The sequence below is a fragment of the Phocoena phocoena genome, chromosome 7 (assembly GCF_963924675.1).
Source record: "Phocoena phocoena chromosome 7, mPhoPho1.1, whole genome shotgun sequence".
In the NCBI taxonomy this organism is placed as follows: Eukaryota; Metazoa; Chordata; class Mammalia; order Artiodactyla; family Phocoenidae; genus Phocoena; species Phocoena phocoena.
In genome coordinates, this window is record NC_089225.1 from 92,840,749 (window position 1) to 92,854,798 (window position 14,050).

Here is a 14,050-nt window from a genome sequence, read left to right on the forward strand (position 1 = left end):
ACCTTAATTGAAGCAATATGGAGCAAAGTCTCTCCTCGATGATTTCTTTTCATAGCCATAAGACTACTGGGCGATAGCTTCATTCCTGAGGGACTACACATCATTCGTCTGTAACTTGGACTATTCAGTGTAGAAGGGGGCGTACCTGGTGAAGGGCTAATGGATTCATCTAATATATTACTGCTTTTCCTCCTCACTGTGTCACCAACTTCAAGTTTCTTTGAAGGTGGTGAAGAACATCCAGGCAATGGCATGTTTTTTGAGAGCACTGTTTGCTTAATAGAATTTTCACTGGTGCTCGGACTGCTGCTTCTACATCTCTTAGAAACAGAACTGGAAAGTCTGTTGCGACGCCCACGTTTCCCATTATGACCTGATGGCAAGGATTTCTTAGATGTAAGATTGTTTTCACAGAGAGTCTTCTCAGGAGTCACTACTTCACTCCTGCTCTCAATTTCTGGAGACTTGTTTTCACAGACAGTCTTCTCAGGAGTCACTACTTCATTCCTGCTCTCAATTTCTGGAGACTCAATTTGCTCAGCCAATGGTAAAGAGACTTCAGTTAAGCTTCTAAAACATTCAGATTTTGTTATGGAGCCACTTGCTAGTAAGTCTATTTTAGCATTTATCTGCGGACTAGCAGTAACAGATGGTTGGCTACAGAAGGATACTGGCTTTTCCTTAAATTCCTCTTTGGAGTCAAGTTTACCGTCTTCTTTTTCTGCCTTTTTCTGTAAATTCCATTTTTGGTTGATTTCAGCCAAAGTTTTCTTTTTCTTTTTTTTTCCAGATTTTGTGGAAGCCTTCTTAGCTCTCTCAGAAACATCCACTGGAGGGCTTGTAGAGACAAATTCGTACATGGAGGCCTGCTGAGCATTTTTATCGTTTATCACAGGAGGATGAGTTTGCACTGAAACTTTACTCACAACATACCTGACCTTCTTACTTCGAGGACTAAACCACATTTTTATTGAATTCTTCTTATATTCTGCATCACTAAATAAACTTTTCCTAGATGTTTCTTCTTTCACATCTGATAGGAAAAAGGAAAAGAAATCTGTTACACGACAATCTCTCCCATCTTGAGCTCCCAAAGAACTTTGTTGATAGTTCTCCTAAGGTGTATCACCTTTTATTTGTGTACTTCTTCCTTCCCTCCTAGATTTTGAACTCCCTGAAAGCAGATATCCTCGTTCAACAAATATTTACAGAATCCTACTTTATTTCAGACAATGTTCTAGTGGCTGGAGACACAGCAGGGAACAAAACACGGGAAAGAGAAAATATACAAATAAATAAGTAGAACATACAGTCTGCTGTATGGTAGTGATAAGAGCCATGGAGAAAAGCTATACTAAATAAATAAACAGACTGATAGACAGGTATGAGATTTAATAAGCAGTAGTCAAAAAAAATTAAGACTTATTAACTGATGCTTAATTTAAAAAAAGACTTTTGAAAATCAATCAATATAATTCACTGTATCAACAAACTAAAAGAAAACCATGTGACTTTTCTCAACAGATATAGAAAACAGCAAAATCCAACATCCATTCATTATTTTTAGAAAGGTTCAGCATTAGGGATAAAAGGAAACTTCTTCAACCTGATAAAGGACATCTAGAAAACTACACACCGCTAGTACCATCCTTAATGAAGAAAGACTGGAACTACTGTTTTGTTCCTATTATCTTGTTCCTGTCATCAAGAACAAGGTGAAGATGTCTGCTCTCACCATCCCTATTCAACGTCATACTGAAAGTCCTGGATAGCACACCAAGGTAAGAAAAAGGTAATAAAAGGCACACAGATTGTAAAGGAAGATATAAAACTGTATCTATTCACAGCTGACTTGATTGGCTATATAGAATATCCCAGAGAATCTTTTTAAAAAAATAAAACAGGTGACTGTAACAAGGTCATAGAATACAAGGTCAATGTACCAAGTTCAACTGCAACTGTATTTCTGTATACTAACAATGAACATGTAAACTGAAATTTTTTAAAAATCTGGTACTGTTTATAATAGTACCAAAAAAATACTTAAGTACAAGTCTAACAAAATATGTACAAGCTCTGATTGCTAAAAATTAACAATATTTATGAAAGAAATCCTATACAATTGGAAAGACATACCGTGTTCATGAACTGGAATATTCATTATTGTTAGGATGTCAATTCTCCCAGACAGATTTATAGACTGTAACATAATCCCAAGAAAATTCCAGTATGTTTAAAAAAAAAATAATAGACAAGCTAATCCTAAAATTTACATGGAAGAGCAAAGTAACTATAATGTGGAAAAGCAAAAGACCTGGATGGCCAACACAACACTGAAGAAGAACAAAGTTGAAAGGACTACGCTACCTGATTTCAACTTACTTCAGACAAAATGAATCTCGGGAATTAAACGTAATAGTCACAACTCTTCAGGTACCATCTAATGTAACCTCGAGCTATATAAACAAAAAACTAACGAGAATGAATGAACTATAACTATATACTCAAACATGCTCTTGAGCAAAAGAAGCCAGATATAAAAGAGTACATAGAACGGCTGTAACTAATCTAACGTGTTAAGTCAGAACAGTGATCATCCCTATGGGGAAAGGAGTCAGTGACTGGAAACAGGCAATGAGAGGGGCTTCTAGAGTACTGTTTATTCTTCTGGGTAAGTTCAGTTTGTGAAAATTCATCAAGTTATACATTTACGATGTATGTATTATATACTATATAAGAAAGTTTTTTTAAAAAAATACGTATTTATAATCAGGAAATAAAACAAAAAGATTCGTTAGAACTTTAAAAAAGAAAATAATCATTGTCCCTAATGACATTTTGTGAGTGAGCACTCTTTTGCACAAACACCTTGCTGCTTCAGCTAAGGTCATGAAGAAAGGCCTCTCTGAGGAACTCACTTTTAAGTTAAGACCTAAATGACAAGAGGGAAGCAGTCACTTACGGATCTAGGAAAGTGTTCCCCAGGCAGAAGGCAGAGTGAGTGCCAAGGTCCTAAGATGGGAACCAGTTTAGCATATTCAATGGATAGCATGCCATTGTGGCTGGAACTTGGAGAAGGAGCAGAAAATGGAGGGAAATGAAGTCAGGCAGGTAAGCAGAAGCATTCTATAAAAAGCTCAGTCTCGGGGTTTTTTGCTGGTACTCCTCATTCCACTCACTTCTGAGGTGGGAGGGATCAGGACTTTATCTGCAGTCTCTCCCTTAATAATCATATATATACATAACATACACACAGTTATTTATGTATACGCTGGCAACTCCAAATGTGTAAGTGCAGCCCATACCTCTACCCTGGACTCCAGGCTCCACTATTCAACTGCCTACTTAACGACTCTACCTGCATGTCTACTCCTAGTAAGTATCTCACACCAAGCATGACCAAAACTTGCTCCTCCTACAATTTTCCCATCTCAGTAAATGGCACATCCATCAGTCCGGCTGCCTTAGGACAAAACCCTTAAGAGTCAAACTTGTCTCTGTTCTCTCTCTCACATCCCATATGCAAATTACAAGTTCTACCAGTTCTACCTGAAAAATACATCCAACATCTGACTACTTTTTGCACCTCCACTCTTACCACCACAGTACCATACTGTCTCACTAGATTACTGCCCCACCCTCCTTTGTCCTCTCCCTGACGATGTCTTTGCCTCCTCCACTCTAAGTCGATTCTCAACACAGCAGTCAGTGGTCCTTTTATAACTGGTCAGATCCTGTCACTAAAACCCACCAAAACTGTCAACCTGACTCTTAATAAAAGCCACAATTTTAGTCTGAAAGGCCAGAAATAACCAGACCCTCCATTTCCTTCCTGATCTCACCTCCTGTTCTTTCCTTCCTCACCATTCCAGCCACTGGGCCTCCCTGTTGTTCCTCAAACACAAGAGGTATGCTTCTGCCTCAAAGCCTTCACATTTGCTGACCCTTTGCTTAGAGACCTCTTCCCCAAATATCTGCATGGCTCACTCTCTCACCAACTACAGGTCATTGCTCAAATGTCACATTTTTTCTGAGATCATCCCTGACACTCTATTTAAATTTACAAATTCTCACCTCCTACTTATTTTACACCTCTTTTTGTGTCTTGTCTGTCTCATCCTATCAGAATATAAGCTCTAGGAAGGCAGAAGTTTGTATCTCTACCCTGCCATTCCCCAGTATCTACTCAATGTCTAACACATAGTAGATGTTCAATTAATACCTCCTGCTAAATAAATGAACTTAATGGGATCGTACAATCCAGCTAAAGCAAGCTGGATCTCACTCAGACTCAATTCAGGAAGAAGAATGTTTTATGCTTTAGAATGATCACTCTGGCTGCTATTGAGAAGGAACTTTAGAAGAAAAGAATGGACAGTGACCAATTACATAGCTATCATCCGCTAGAAAGATCACAGTGGCTCTGACAAGTACTGTAGCAGTAGAAATGTTAAAATACAAAACCTAAAAGGCTACTAATTAACTAAACAAATAGGCAGGGGAGAGATGATAAAATGCTTAAAGCCCAGTAGCAAGAGGGCGTATGATATATTTCAGTAACTAAAAGACAACCAGTACACTTGCCTTGCAGAGAGACCAAGGAATAAGTGGTTTAAAGATGAAGACTATAAAGCAATAGTCAGACCGTGCAGATTCTTGCTGGCAATGTTAAAGACTTCGATACCTATGCTAAGAGCAATACAAAACCAATAAATTACTTTATATGAATCAGGTGGCATGACTACACCTGTGTTTTTAAAAGATCCCTCTTGGCTTGAGTGTGGGAGAATAGGTCGGAAGAAGGCAAGAGTGGATGCAAGAATAATCATTAAGAGGCCGAAAGAGGAGTCTAAGTAGAAGATGACAGCCTGGGGAGGTGACAGTAGAAAAAGAAAGAAGTAGAATTATTTGAAAATTATTTAGGAGATAAGATTTACAGAATTTGGTGATAAAATGAATAAAGGAGAAGGTGACAAAAACAATTCATATGTTTCTGGCTTGCATCACTGAAGGCACCTAGAGAAAAAACACTGATGCTGGAAGAGACAGGCCACCCGGGCTCCTAAACATCCCTACACACTCTTGCAGGATGTACCAAGAAGGCAAGGCCCTGGCTGCTTTTTACCCAGGCCATTTCTCAGGGCTGTGTTTGCAGCAAGCCACCGTGAGGGATGCAGTAGTGTCTCCCCAGGGGAAAAAAAGCATGCCTATTTCTGCTTATTATAAAAACAGTTCCCCAAAGCTCAGAGCTCCTTTCCTATATCGCAACCCTCTGTACGTACAGGAGGCCATGACAGGCCCTTCGCCAAGTATCATCAAAGATGCAGCACTGCACTGAGGAACTTCAGGGGCAATGTGATAAAGTATTTGCAAATTTTACACGTACATGCTCTTTCACAAAGCAACTTTACCTCCAGTAACCTATCTTACAAAATATACAAAATAGTCATACATGTGCCTGAAAACATAGATGTGTTAATTGCAGCCATATTTGTAATAGCCCAAATTAACATGCAAACATCCTCAAGACACTTTAAGTGTAGCACAACCCTATTTACCTTTTAAAAATTCTATTGTGTTTATGTCCAAATGTTTTCATAAATTCATAAAAGAAAGACTAGGAAGGTTAAACAATGAAAACAGTACCTCTGAAAAAGATGTTGTGTTTTTTGGTTGCGGATAAAGGGTGAAGGGGGGACTTTCACACTTTACACACTTTTATATTGCTTAATCAGTTACTAAGAGAATGTTCTCTTACATTTCTTAAGTAAATTAAACAAATAGAAAATAAAACTTGCATGAAGTTATATACCTAATTGGTGACAGAGCTGGCATCTGAATTCATGTTTCCACTAAGTAAACATTCAAAAGTTTCACTAAGTACACACTATATGTGATATTGTGATTTACAAGAAATATATATTTGGTCTTTGTCCACTGTCCCAGGCACATAGTTCCTAAAACCCTTGTAATTTCCCGTATGAACCACAGGGGCATCTTTTGTTATATTTAGTTGTGTTCCCAGTTCCCAAAATAGCTCCAATGAAAAAGGTGAAATGGGTGTCTTTTATTATTCATAACAAGCCCCATTTCAACCCCACCTGAGTTTATGTTAATGAGGTGACTTTTGGAAAGCCCCTAATGATGGGGGCTTGTTGCCAAGGGAACCAACCTGGATTATAGGGCTAGAACTTTCAGTCCCACCCCCTGACCTCCAGAAAGAGAGGAGGGATTGAGGTTGAGCCAATCACCAATGGCCAATGATTTAATCAATCATACCTATGTAAAGAAGTCTCCATTAAAAAACCCCCAAAACAGGGTTAGAGAGCTTCCAGGTTGATGAACGTGTGAAGCTGCTGGTAGAGCGGCACACCCAGAGGGGGCATGGAAGCCCCTTACCCCTTCAGTATACCTAGCCCTATGCATCTCTTCTGTCTGGCTGTTCCTGAGGTATATCCTTTTATAATAAACCAGTAATCTGGTAAGTAAAATGTTTTCCTGAATTCTGTGAGTCACTCTAGCAAATTATTCAAACCTGAGGAGTTGACGGGAGCTTCCAATCTATAGCCAGTTGGTCAGAAGCACAATCCGGACTTGAGACTGGCACCTGGTGGGGTGGGGGGGCGGGGGGAGTGGAGGCTGGGTCGGTGGGGCAGTCTTGTGGGACTCTTAACCTGTAAGATCTGACACTATCCCCAAGTGGACAGTGTCAGAACTGAGTAAACTGTAGACACCCAGCTGATGTCACAGAATGGCATGATGTGTGGAAAACCCACACATCTGGTGTCATAAGTGGAACAGTACTGTATGTAACACAGTAGTGTGAGTAGAGGAGACACAATGGAGAAGTGAGCCTTTTTCTACACACATATAGTATAATCTTTGTATGTATTGTATTTTTTCAGACCTACTGATCTTGCCTGTTAACAGATGCTCCAGAAAGAGTCAGTGATGAACTGTACAGTTTTCCCTTTCTGATTCTGGCAGTGATCCCTCTTCAGGTTCTCTTGCTTTGTTTTTGCCTTTAAGCCCATTCACTTTTCTTTAAAAAATATTCCCTTGAAATTCTCTTCTCTCGTCCCACACAGGCAGGCAAAACCCAGGTCGGCCCAGCACAGAGGTGTGCACATAAATCGTGCTCAGAAAACACTGATGAATTGATGAATAAACTATCTGATATCCTCTCTTAAATCTTGACAGGTATTGATACAAGGGAGGTTAGAATTCAATTTAAGGGCTAGAAGAAATCTGGAGGATCACCTGTCCAATTCTCTCATTTTAAATATGAGGCATTAAAGTTAAAAAGGAGAGGAAGGGAGTCTCCTAACTCCCAATTCAGTGCTCTTCTCTCCACACAAACTGGATTATCAAGAGGACATTTCAGGTATAAAAAAGAACACCAGAAAGGCAGGGAAACTAGATAAAACACCATCACCATGACCACCACCACCTGACAGGATTGACAGTGACTAACAAATAATTTCATATTGCCTGATACTCATTCTCCAAATTAACACAGACTGAATCTCCTATGACCAACTAGGACAACTGAAATATGTTTTATTTGTCTTATTTTTTTAAAAAGAAGGAAAAAGGACATTATTTGAATCATGTTTTTCTCCTGAGAGGTCACTCCTCATTCAAGCTGAAGAGAACTCTGTATAACAGTTTTCTAACATTATGGAATCAAGAGAAAAATTTTAATGAACCAAGTTCTAACACTAAGTTACTTTAAGAAGAAAACCAACAGCCACCCGGTACATCTTTCGCCTAAGGACTGGTAACAGCCACTGTGTAGGGAATAAGCATGTCTGACATTACCACAGTGTTATAAAAAACTGTCAAGTGTGCTCTTCCTACAAAGCTTTCATAGTTAAAAGAGACAACGTAATTTTAATTTCATTTTTCTTATTGTTTCTGGGAATACATTTCAACATTTCTCATGTCTTAAAATATTAGCAAAAGAAAAGGAAGTTATGAAATATCATTTTTTGAATTCCTTTTAGATATTCTTTATTCACACAGAACACTTTATTTTATCAGTTTAAAATTATTAATACACAAGAGGATTAATAAACTAAAAGCTCAGATCTTCTCTAAAGTTCAAAATCTCTTTTGCCTATTCTTTCACCCCATGTTTCTTAAGTACAAAAGTCCTATCCTTATAAACAGATCTACCAAGTAAAAGACAGCACTTTAAACAGATAAGAAAAAATGAAACAGTGGATTTTGAAAAACAATTAGCATTTATCTCTGTAGAAATTTCAGAGATATGATCCCTGCCAAGCAAAAGAATTCAGTCAAACTCCACTCCACTCCAAAGAAGCTATCCCTTCCTCCTGGAAATGGAAAAGGAAAGCACTGCACTGAAAAGTCAGTAAATGATAAACCCAGCTGGAAGGAGGAGTGGGTATCCGAATAAGAGCAGACCCCCTGACACCCTTTTACATCCGAACTGAACATCACCTGCTCAGAAGAGTGCTGTTAGGACAGGATCGTGGGAATAAAAACAATCAGAATGAGGATCCATGCACACAGACTTTATGTCTAAATTCAACAAGGTCTTTTCTCTGCAGCGACAAGTAGATTTCAAAACCAAGTCCTTTCCGACATAATCTCGAGACTAGAGAAAAGGTCAAAATGAAATGTTATCAAGATTACTTTTTAAGAAAGACTCAGGATTACAAAGACTTAAAGGTTAATCCTCTGGTAGCCTGTAAAAACTCGTACTTGAGTTTTATAAATTTATTATTAAACATAGCTGATAACATTTTCAATTAAAAACAATGTCAAATTCTGAAGTCCTCAACACTTATAAAACTTCCAAAATGTAGAATTAGGCATTTTAAAGGAAAATTGAGGCTTGTAGGTAGTAACAACACACTGAATCAACTAAAAAATCTAAATCTAAAAAGACGACAAAACTTCAAACTCAGGAGCACATATTTCCTAACTTATAAAGGAGTAAATGCAGAGAGCATATATTTATGTAGTTTACATTGTACACAATAATCTCACTAGTCATCCAGTAATAAATTTACTTAAGAAGATTTTGATTATGCATCTTGTCCTGACTAAGCAAGAACCAGTACAGCAAGCACGATTTTAAGTTCTGCATTTTACACAGTATAACTAAGTTAAGACTGTAAAAAGCAAAATCACCACCACTGTTGGAACATAAATCATACTAACAGCTACAACAGTTTTTACGGGTGAACGCTTCTAAGCATGATAAATTATCATACTCATTTCATGAAGAAAAATATTGCTCCTTCCTCTACACAGTAAATTTCCTAATGATGACTTTTTAAAAGAATTCTATTCTCTGAATTTAAGTATTTCTGAGTACACCACAAAATATCGAGGAACAGACACACACATGTTGCTAAGGAGCTGCTTAGGCAAGTGTTTTTCTTAAAATTTAGTAATAAACTAAAGAAAAGGGAGGCGATTCGAAAATGTGATTTAGCTATCATTAATCTACATCAAAGGATTATAATGATGTACACTGTGTGCCTTTCAAATTATTCTCTATTATAGGTTTCACAGCAGAAGTTGAGAAAACTCTTTGACAAACTAGCCCCTTATTAAAAATCAAAGGAAAGTACTTTGCTACCATCTGTGCAACATTAACACCTTCACTAAAGAGTGATTCTTTTGTAAGTTAAGAAGTATTCGGTTCTATTTAAAACAAAACAACAGCGACACAGCCATTCAAATGCTCATCTTCATCTATTATAAAAAAGTCATAGCATATATGAAACACCATGTAATTTGCTACAGAAAGACCAGGATCTCTCCCAAACCAGAAAACAGAAGGGAAAGTTGGGATCCTATGAAAACATAATCAAAGCATTTTTTTTAATGTCACCAACACCAACATATGCTTCACAAAACCTAACCAGCACCTGCAAGGTCTGATTTAATATGATAGGGGGCAAGAGAAAATAAAAACTTTTAAATTTAATGCCACTAGTAGAAAGCAGACTACATTTTAAAGAATAAGGTAAAATTATCCATAAATGGTTGTCAGAAAAATTTATGACAGACAACCTCTTCTCTTTAAAGTACACTGAACCAAGAAAAATTTCTTCAAGTATTTAGAAGTTCATTTGAGAAAGTATTACTGTAAATCAAGCTTCTTTATCTCCAGTATACTATATACTATGTCCACCATTTAACAAGTTCTTCCTAATTACCCATCTTAATTATAGTAATTATATATTTTATAGTAAATGAAAGTAACAAGGTTCATTTGGAAGATGAATTGTGAACTACAGGTTTAAAAAAATAAATATAGAAAATGTGGGAGATGTCCAACCATTCCACGTAATTCATCATCTTCAGCACCTGACTATTTAACAGAACCATATGATTTTGGAGCTAGAACTGAGGAATCACTTAATCTAATACCTTTATTTTATAATGATATCATTTTCCAATTTCCTCATTATAAAGAGGATCAACCATTATTCGTCCCCAACTATTAGCTCCCTCTACGCATTCACCTAGTTTGCCTTATACTTTAGTTTTAGAAGTACTTGCTAGATAATAAACTAACATAAAGGTATATATACATGAAATATATTGAATAGATAAACTATAAGGAACCAAGGGATATACCGAAAGAAAACACCTCAAATGCCCTTCAAGGCTAAATTTGTTTTGGGGGACCTTAGGAGGAAAAGTTGATAACAATGCAACTTACAATAAGTAGAAAACACTTTGTACCATGAAAATTACACATCCAGATAGAAAAGTATATGTTTATACTCTAGACTTATTTCATCTTCTCTAAATGTAGCAAAGGAGGATGTCACCATTATAAAATGGATTATTGAAATCAAAACCTAAGAGTTTGTTTTAAAAATTGTTTTAATTAAGTCTAGTCTCTAGGATATGAATTAGTCTTAACACTGCCAATTTTTCTCCAACACAATTCAACAAGTAAAACAAATGCCCACACTTCTAACAAAAGCACCGTGTTAAATGATAAAACAATAAGCAAGAAACTGACAGCATGACCACCCTGCTTAACCTAGGCCCTCAATTTCCTCACCTACAGAATAAAGATCCTAAAATTCTGATTATAGGTTAGGCAATCAGTGAAATTTCAATTCATCTTAAAATAAGTAAACTATTAAAGCCAGCACAGCTAAAGTCTGGTAATGACTAAATGTAATTATTATTCATTATAATAAGGAAAATGAACACAAAATGGCCTTTGGAAAGTGAATCACCATAATTCTCTCCCCAAACTCCCTCTCCTCTGAGATGAGAAAGACAGCATTCCAAAAGGCCTCAGGTCCCACACAAAAACTTGTTTTCCACTCAGCAATTTTCCTAAATATCTTTTTTAATGATGAAATCTTAAGGCATTTCATATTCCATGGTCCACAAAATATGAAAACCATACTGATAATTCAAACATCACTAACTACAGTAAAATTTCTTGAGGAGTCATCTAATTCTTTGCACCACATGGTACGCAGTACCCCGGCAGGCGATAGCTGACTACAATCAACCCACTGAAGGTTATTCTGCTCCCCCATCATCACCATTAAAAATATCACATTACTTGTTTATGGGTTAAACTATGTCCCTCCCAAAATTCATATATTGAAGTCCTAATCCCATTACCTCAGAACATAACCTTATTTGGAAACAGGGTCATTGCAGATATAATTGGTAAAGATGAGGAAAGTGGGGTTCTATGCAATATGAATGGTGTCCCTACAAAAAAGGGAAATTTGACACAAACATGCATACATGCATACCATGTGAACATGAAGACCGACTTCTACAAGCCAAGGAGAGGCCTGGAACACACACCTCCCTCACAGACCTCAAAGTAACCAAACTCACCTAGCCCTTGATTTAGAACTTTCGCCTTCAGAACTGTGAGACAATAAATGTCTGTTGATAAGCTACCCAGTCTGTGGTACTTGCTTACAGCAGCCCTAGCAAGCTAATATATTACTCTACAGCAACTGAAGAAGAATGAAACATCATGACAGCCACAGACAAAATATAGATAGCACCCAAATTTCAATGCATGGCCAACATTCCTAACAGACCACACATCTTAAAGAATCTGAGGAAAGCCACTTTCACATAGACATGAACCTTTTTTATATTGTACACTTAATTCAAGAGACTCGCTAATCCCCCCCCGCCCCAAGCCCCAACACTGCTAAAAATGCATGGACTCTTTTTTTTTTTTTTGGTGGTACGTGGGCCTCTCACTGTTGTGGCCTCTCCTGTTGCAGAGCACAGGCTCCGGACGCGCAGGCTCAGCGGCCATAGCTCACGGGCCTAGCCGCTCCGCAGCATGTGGGATCTTCCCAGACCGGGGCACGAACCCGTGTCCCCTGCATCAGCAGGCGGACTCTCAACCACTGTGCCAACAGGGAAGCCCTAAAAATGCATGGACTCTTAATTAACAACTCCTGTTTTAATCAATGGTAAGGGGGTGGGGGGAGGGATAACAGATCATACACTAATCTGTTTTAAACAGAAAGTCAGCACTGGCTTTGATAAAGAAGGAAAACATTACAGATGAACTAATAAAACTTTTCCTCACTGTGCTCTTAAAGAGGTGTACTACATATTATTTTTTTAAAGTACTTTTTAAAACATGTGCATATATAATTACATCTGAAAATCAGTAAAACTTTATCACCATAGCACATTTTGTCATGAAAGGATGGAGTCCAATACAAAAATCAGAAAACTAGACGAAGAAAACTTTTCTTAGGTAAACTGCGATTTAAATTCTTCTCAGAAATATGGACCTGGTCAATACGACTCAAAGTAGTTGCCTTATTTCTTTATTTTGCCCAATCAACTTCACCTTTAGTAGCTGACAATAACACATCATGTTGGAAAACTAAGATCAAAAGTTTTCAAAACAGAAATTCAACCATTTTATATGAGCTTTATCAATCATTCATGGCATCCTGCCAGTCAAGAAAAGGTTCTCCCATAAACACAAGCTAAAATGATGGTATCTGGCCAATAAAAAGACAATTTCAATCTGATTATGAAGATTCAAAAACACTTTACTTGCTTTCCACAGCTAATTAGTTCTCAGCGGAAAGCACAATGGGAAAATATATAGTTAATACGCAGTGTAAGAACAATTTGAAAAACATTAACCTCCATTTAAATAGAAAAGAAAATGGATATTAGATTTTTGCCCTTTCAAAACTGTGCAAAATTAATCTAACTAATTTGTAGAAAAGTGATACCCAAAAGGTTGTATTCTATCTTGTGAAATAATAGTTAACTGAGTTTAAGGACAAAATCACTATTCCATATATATTATACAGAAATTATTATAACTGTAAAAAGCAGGTAGTATAGGTGGTGAAAAAGTCTCTGGACTGTCAATCAGAAGAAACGGGCTCTATTTCTCCTGCTCCTGGTACTAACTGCATGTGTGACTTCAGGCAAGATCATTTAACCTCTCTGGACCCTGGTTTCTCATCTATAAAATAAGGGAGTCAGACCTAATTACCTCTAAGGTATCTGTCACCTCTCAAAATGATTCCTAACACTATAAATCTTAACATCTGAAATATGTCATTCATATTTTACATACTTTATGAAATCAATATGAATTTATCAGTTATTTAACTAAGAGAGACAGTGAAATTTCTCACCTGAAAAATCAGTGTCATGTAGCAAATTTCGAAGCTTACTACAAAGCTGGATCATGCTGTCCAATTGTCTATTTATCTTCACATCTTGTATCCAGGCTGGGGTGTAACACACTGGACATGCGGTTCCAATGCAGTCACTTACACAATTACTTAAAAAGGATCAAAAAATATACAGATATCAATACATTCAGCAGGATCTGAATTGAAAAAAATGAAGTTTGAACTGAAGTAAATGAAGCAGAGGCTGTTCTAATAAACAATGGTCAATTATAAAATATTAGTTAAAACAGTGTTTTTGAAAGAGTATGACACTGACACACAAACACACACACACCATATCTAAATCTAAAGTTGCTTATGTAATTTGCTATGTAGAGACTACACTT

General features: G+C 37.1%; 1 protein-coding gene across 1 annotated transcript in view; it reads right to left on the reverse strand.

The window, feature by feature from the left end:
* BARD1 (BRCA1 associated RING domain 1) overlaps window positions 1-14,050 on the reverse strand; it is a 76,597-nt gene that overhangs the window by 46,863 nt on the left and 15,684 nt on the right. The window contains exons 3-5 of the mRNA XM_065880310.1: window positions 13,665-13,813; window positions 480-1,033; window positions 3-419 (exon numbers count right to left, since the gene is read on the reverse strand). Coding sequence (XP_065736382.1) covers window positions 3-419; window positions 480-1,033; window positions 13,665-13,813 — 1,120 coding nt within the window. The remainder of the gene's footprint in view (window positions 1-2; window positions 420-479; window positions 1,034-13,664; window positions 13,814-14,050) is intronic.